General features: G+C 36.5%; 1 protein-coding gene across 2 annotated transcripts in view; it reads right to left on the bottom strand.

The window, feature by feature from the left end:
• Positions 1–2906: 2906 nt before the first annotated feature.
• ERCC8 (ERCC excision repair 8, CSA ubiquitin ligase complex subunit) overlaps positions 2907–7473 on the bottom strand; it is a 59492-nt gene continuing 54925 nt past the window's right edge. The window contains exon 12 of one of the 2 annotated variants that reach the window (XM_027863513.1): positions 2907–3135. In XM_027863513.1, the coding sequence (XP_027719314.1) occupies positions 3067–3135 (69 nt within the window). In that variant the 3' untranslated portion in view covers positions 2907–3066. The remainder of the gene's footprint in view (positions 3136–7473) is intronic. The other variant, XM_027863512.1, reaches the window with a different exon arrangement.

Raw genomic sequence — 7473 nt, 5'->3', positions numbered from 1 at the left:
GAAACCAGAAGACCAAGATTTCTCTTCTCTCCCATACTCTGCCCCTCACACCAGCACAGAGTATTGAATAATCAGTCTCTACCATACGCAATATTCCACAACTACAGTACCACACATCTCCAAAATATTACTCTCTAAGATTACCTTCTAAGGCCAAGGATGGTTTTTGCCTTCGTTTGTACCTCTAACTCTAAGTATAGCGTCTGGTCCAGAGTGCTTAATAAATGTTACTCAATTGATTTCTCTTTTATTTTCCAGAGACTTCAGTTTCATTTTATTCTTTCCATCTACCTTGTTAAAGTCATTGGGTATAGTTTTTTTGGTTCTGTTTACTTTTTCAGTTAATGTTTTTACATGTTTTACATTTTCCTAACATATTCCTTATTCTTATGTTATTTTCATATCATTCACAATTTGTTTAGCCAGTCACCAAATGATGAGCATCTATTTTGTTTCCCATTCTTTGTTACCACAATACATTTTGTTATGAATATTTTGGTAATATAGGACCTTACGTTCTGTTGTTTACCTTCTTGTGGGTATATGTCTGGCAACAGGGTCTCTGGATCAAAGGACATGGACATTTTATTTACTTTCTTTGGCACAGTTCTAAATTATTTCCCAGAATGATTAGCTCAATTTACAGCACTACCAGTGGCATATGAGAGTACTTACCTTCTTGAAGTACTTCCAACAGTCATTATATCAACCTTGTAATCTTTGCCAATTTGCTGGTTATGAGGTGAAACCTTGGAATTATATTAATTTGCATTTCTCTTAAAAGTGATTTGGATACATCTTTTATACTGTTATTAATGATTTGCAGTTCTTCCACTGAGAATAGTTTGTTCATTTCCATTGACCACTCATTTATTGAGGAATGGATCTTCATCATGGAATGATGATTTAACCATGGAATGATTTAACCATGGAATTCATTACCTTTACGTCAGGTAAGTGGCATTCTTTCTCATCAGTCTTCTAATACCATGGCTAGTTATTGCATTGATCAGAGTTAAGTCTTTCAAAGTTTGTTTTTAAAATGTTGTTACAGTATAAATTGTTCGCCTGATCCTGTTCACTCTCCTCAGCTCATCTCCTCCATAGTTTCTTTCAAACTGTTGATTTCTTCCTTTGTTATAGCACAATAGTATTCCATTAGATTCAGATATACCATACCAATTGATGGTTATCATTCTTCAATCTTTAAAGTGGCTCATTTGCACTTTTCAAAGTTTGCCCTTTTCAAATTATGTATACACAATGCAAAGGAAGCATAAATAAGTGTTTTTACATATTTACTTCTTTAGTTGGTGTGAAGAAGTTCCTCAGTCAACTTGCCATACACAGGAAGGATCAGCCACACCCTTCCTGGCCTTAAAAAGCAAGAGCAAACTGAGGAATCTATGTTCTCTGCCAGTCAAGAAGAAAGCCAGGTAAACAGGAAGTACCCAGCTCTTGAGATGGAGTTGTTCTTTGCTTTTTTCCCTTGCACCTCTTCCAGGATGTAATGAGGGAAGAAGTTGTCTGGGAGATAGTCACAGTTTGAAATGATTGATTGGCAGTTGATGATGTTGAATTGGAATTCAAGAGAGAAAATGAGGCTAGGGTGAATGCTGGAGAAGAGTTCTACAGTCTATCACAGAACTTTAATTCTTTTCACTTGCTAAGAACCATCAGAGCTTGAGTTCTATTGGCTTAACAGTTGAGAACTCTGGGTAACTTTCTTGCCATGATTAGGCACTAGCGTAGATTCTAGCATTATTTGGCACTCTTTCCTGGGCTGTCCTGATTGGTAACTGAAAATTCAATCCATTATATTTGGTTGGCCCTAGACCCATGCTTCACCACCCATACTGGAATCTGCCAAGGCATGAGTCTTTACAATATGAGCATATTGTCATCAACTCTGCTGAGAAACACTTCCCCATCCCTTGCAAAACAAACACAAAACCCCAAACTGACAATAAATCTATGTTATTTTTGCTACTAGAAAGGGAATTCTAATCTACCACTCTATGATTTCATTTCCAATCCTTGCATCTACCTAGATCAAAACTCCCTTCCTTGGCAATCATTTTCTATATGTGTTACATTCCTCTATTAGCACATAAGCTCCTTAAAGGGAGGAAAATGTCTCCCTTTTGAATTTGTATTCACAGGGCCCAGCACAGAGTAGACACTTAATAAACACTTGATGACTAACATAAAGAAAATCCAAATACTAAATTGCTATGCCAAGTATCTTTTTTTTTTTTTGGAGGCAGGTGGGGTTAAATGACTTGCCTGGAGCCACACGGCTAGTAAATGTCTGCGGCTAGATTTGAACTCAGGTCCTCCTGACTTCAGGGCCACTTAGCTGTGCCTGTGTCAAATATCTTAGTGTCACATATGAAGTCATAGTAAAAACTGGAACTCAAATCACTTTAATTCTATTGTTTTATATTGTTAGCAGTCCCATTATTTGATGGCAAACTCCTTTAGGGCTGCAAACTTATACAGTGCTTTGCAATCATTCAATAAGTGTTCAAAAAATGTTGATTACTGGCTTTTCTCTCTTCTTGGTTAGTTTAAGAAAAACCAATCAAGTCTTCTTCTGCAGTTGTGATATCTACATAATAATGCATTTCTGTATCACCTTAGAGTTTAAAAAACACTTTCCTCACAATATCTGTGTGAGGCAGATAGTACAATTATTCTTGTCCTCAATTTTTAGTGGGGGGTATTGAGGTTCAATAAAGTCAAATGGCCAGCCTGTAGGCAAATATCTAGGATGTGAATCCTGGCTTTCTGGTCACAAATCCAGTATACCTTCTACTCTCTTAAGAGAAGCATGTAAAGCAAAGAAAGGCAATCTCATTAGCTGGGGTACTTCATTCTTTTTTTTATTTAATTTTTATTCATTTTTAACTTAAATACAAAAAGACAAAAAAAAGAGGACATTTCTACATGCTGATACTTCTTACAACTTTATAAAATCCCTGGACAATAGAAAATTGTCTAAATATGCAGATTCTTATCAATGGAGAGCATAAAGTCACTCTTATTCAATCAACTAATTTAAATTCATCCTTCTTCATCACTGCTGCTCCATGCATCTTGAAATGCTGGATTTTTCTGTGAATGAGATACAACCTAAAAAGGAAAGGAAAGTTCTCATTTATTTTTTTTCTTTAATTTACCATGATCAGAAGAAAGTAGTAAGTGAACTATGAGTATGCTTTAACTGCTAACACAAAAGATGAAGTTGATAAAGAAGATTCCCTAATTCAAAAGCAAGTTAAACTGTTAAAGAGAAAATTTACACAGGCATAAAAAGTAGTTATAAGCAAGAGATGAGACTATCAAGTGATATGGCTTATTTTAAAAAATACACACACCAAAACTTATAAAATGATTAATGTCCCTTCAGAGTTACCCCCTTGGAAATTAAGATCATGCTCATTTCAATGATGCTGTTATAGCTCAAAATATCTGTGGAGCTCCTCTTATACACATCTCATTATGGCCTTTGGATTGTCCTCAAGGGAGAGGGATCCCCCTTGTGAGAGAGTAGATATGACCTTTGGAAATTGGCAAAAGTAATTTGCTGCCTCATTGGGTGAATCAAGACTGTCAAGCCAGGAAATACTGTTTTTGGTAAAAACAAATAAACAAAAGAAAAAAAGCAGAGTATGACTTAAATATAATGAACATTGGAGTTGGAGGATCTGAGTTCAAATCTGACCTCTTATACTTCTTGAGTGATCTCACACAAGTTACTTAACCTCCCTGTGGGATCCAGTTTCTTTGTCTATAAAATGAAGTTGGGCTAAGATGGCCTTTGAGATCCCTTCCATCCCTAGCCTTGTCACCCTAAGATCCAATTCGCAAAAAAAAAAAAAAAAGAAAAAGATTCCTCTCCCCATATATCCTCCCTAAACAAATTTGAAAGGGCAGCTAGGTGGTGCAGTGGATAGAGTTCCAGACTTGGAGTCAGGAAGACTCATCTTTCTGTGTTCAAATCTGGCCTCAGACACTTACTAGCTGTGTGACCCTGGGCAAGTCACTTAACCCTGTTTGCTTCAGTTTCCTCATCTGAAGAAGGAAATGGCACAAGGCACATCCATCATTTCAGTATTTTTGCCAAGAAAAACCCAAATGGGGTCAGGAAGAATCAGACACATCTGGCAAATGACTGAACAACAACAACAAAGACAAATTTGAAGGACAAGGTTTATGTGGAAATAAAAGGTCTAGACTGAAAAACGACTAAACAAAAAAAAAAAGTCTAGAAGATCTGTCATCTCTATTTCCATGGTCATCAACATGAGAGAATAAACCCTCATTATCACGTGCTTGGGTTCATAATCACCTCAGTTAGTCTGCCTTAACTTGGTCCTCTCAAGGCTATGTTCACAAAATGACCAGACTCATTTTCCGCCTGCCCAGATATGGCTGGGTGATTCCATTGTTCACAAATCTTTAGTGGGTTCTTGCTACCTACCAAGTGAAGTTCAAACTCTTCTGCCTAGTACTCAGTGTTCTCCGCCACTTATCACCTTTCCTTTCCAGTCTTATCTCTTATTTCCTTCCATATATGCTACCCTCTGGTCAAACGGGACCACTCTCGGTCCCCAAACACTGCCCGTATTCTCCCTCTGCGCCTTTTGTTTGTGGTCTTCCTCCCCACACCCACCTTTTCATACTTGTTTAAATGCCTTTAAAGTCTAGTTCAAATACTCCCACTCCCACTTCCTCCTCCCCCAATCCCCCAATTTCCAACATATGTTAACAATCTGCTGACTTGGGCCCAACAGATAGCACTTTGTTTTGGAATTCTCATAAGTATTGATCATATGATACTGTGTTTTATAATGATTTGGGTTAATTTCTTAACCCTGTACAATAATCATCCCTTCCTTCATGATATTCTTTCCACCAAGCTTCAGACCTATACTGATAGATGCTGTTTTGGAGGCTATTGAAAAAATCGGTTCCTTTTGGCTCATGATTGCCCTCAACCAGAGTTTTAGGTAAAACATTAGAATAAAGAGCACTACATAAATGTGCATTTTTAATAATAATATTAACAAAAGCATTCTACACATATATGTAATACAAAATCCAAAGCTTGGTGAACATTGGAAAGAACATGGGCTCTGAAGTCAGAGGATCTACTTTACAATCCTACCTCTGAGCCTTACTTATTACTTGTGGGACAAGGAGAAAGTCACTTGACTTTTTTTTTTTTAAGTTTAATAGTATTTTGTTTCCCCTCATTACATGTCAAGAAAATTTTTAGCATTCATTTTTACAAGATTTTGAGTTCTAACTTTTTTCCCTCTCTCCCTCCTCTCTCCTCTTCTGAAAGTGGTAGGCAGTTTGATACTGTTTATACATGTGCTATCATGTAAAAATATTTCCATATTAGTCACAGTAAAGAAGAAACAGATCAAAAGGAAAAAAAGAACATGAAGTAAATGAAAAAAAAAGTATGCTGTGATCTGCATTCAGAGTCCATTAATTCTTTATCTGGATTTGGACAGCATTTTCATGAGTCCTTTGTACTGTCTTTGTACTGTCTTGACTTATTGTGTTGCTGAGAAGAGCTGAATCATTCATAGTTGGTCATCACACAATGTTGCTGATGCTCATTTCACTTTGCATCAGTTCATACAAATCTTTCCAGGATTTTCTGAAATCTGCCTGTTCATGATTTCTTATTGCAGAATGGTATTCCATTACATTCATATACCACAGCTTGTTCAGCCACTCCTCAGTTGATGGGTATCCCCTCAATTTCCAATATTTTGCCACCATGAAAAGGGCTGCTCTAAATATTTTTTGTACATGTGGGTCCTTTTCCCTTTTTTATGATCTCTTTGGGATACAGACCTAGTAGTGGAATTGCTGGATCAAAGGGTATGCACAGTTAGGTTGCTCTTCAGGCATAGTTCCAAATTGCTCTCCAGAATGGCTTGATCAGTTTACAACACCACCAAAAATCAGTATTCCAATTTTCCCACATCCTCTCCAACATTTATCATTTTCCTTTATTGTCATATTAGTCAATCTGATAGGTGTGAAGTGCTATCTCAGAGTTGTTTTAATTTGCATTCCTGTAATCAGAAGTGATTTAGAGTACTTCTTATGCCTATAGATAACTTCGATTTTTTCATCTGAAAACTGCCTGTTCATATCCTCTGAACATTTATCAATTGGGAATGGCTGATGTTCTCATAAATTTGACTCAGTTTTCTATATATTTGAGAGATGGGGCCTTTATCAGAGACACTTGCTGTTAAGATTGTTTCCCATCTTTCTGCTCTCCTTCTAATCTTGGGTGCATTGGTTTTGTTTGTACAAAAGCTTTTTAATTTAATATAATCAGAATTATCTATTTTACATTTTGTAATGCTCTCTGTCTCGTGTTTAGTCGTGAATTCTTCCCGCCCCGATAGACCTGAGAGGCAGACTATTTCTTGCTCTTCTAATTTGCTTAGGGCGTCATCCTTTATGTCTAAGTCATGCACCCAGCTGCCTGACTTCTTCAGGCCTCAGTTTCCTTCTCTGCCTAATTGAAGGGATAGGATGGCCTTTGATGTTCCTTCTAGCTCTAGGTCTGTGATACTATGCATTTGTAGGTTGTTTGGCCTCTTTCCCTTCTCCTTTAATAAAATCTCCAATAAATTACTAATTTCTGGCAGGTCTGAGAGGTTAGCAAAAAAGGTGATATGATCTGCTATTCATGTAGAGACTCTTATTTGTATAATTAAAATGAGTCAGGATTAACGATGGATACCTTTTTTCCCTTTCTTTTTATCATTATAAAAATTTAGCTACTTTGTCCCTCTTCCTATCCCCTATCACACATAAATAAATACATGAAAGCCCAACACCTCCATAAAAGATTTGTGGGCAGAGATCGCAAATTCTAGAAGGCAGAGATTGTGTCCTTAGACATTGTTAAATAGTATCTTAATTTTAAACTGCTAATTAAAAAGCATGGGGAATTGTTTACTTTTCAGAGGTCTTGGGCATTATTGTCAGAAAGCATCTAGAATATTCAGTCCTGTCAACATCTTTGTGATAAGGTGTATATGGATACACGTAGTTAAATAATTCTACATGTGACTATCTTTTAGGTGAATTTTTACTTCAGAGAATTCATTAATGCAATCTAAAGCTAAAAACTATAGAAATCCCTTTACCACTTCAATTTTAAAGTGCAATTTCTACCATCAGTACAGATATCACCTGATTTACAAAGTTGAAATGTTAGCAATCTCAAACATCATGATTTCATGTCACTGAAAAAATACTGTCCCTTTACAATACAGATAAATAGTGTATTTGTTACATACACTCTCCTAATTTCAACGGGCATTTGCTCAATGCCGGAAATAAATTTAATTAATTTTCTGCTTCTTTTACCAACTAGACCTCATTCGGCCAACTTGAAGAGGGCATGGACAAGATTTATAGAGGATG

This window comes from Vombatus ursinus, unplaced genomic scaffold, assembly GCF_900497805.2.
Source record: "Vombatus ursinus unplaced genomic scaffold, bare-nosed wombat genome assembly UNPS02014772.1, whole genome shotgun sequence".
NCBI lineage: Eukaryota > Metazoa > Chordata > Mammalia > Diprotodontia > Vombatidae > Vombatus > Vombatus ursinus.
The sequence above is the reverse complement of the archived record's forward strand: the minus strand, read 5'-3'. Positions and strand labels throughout refer to the sequence as shown.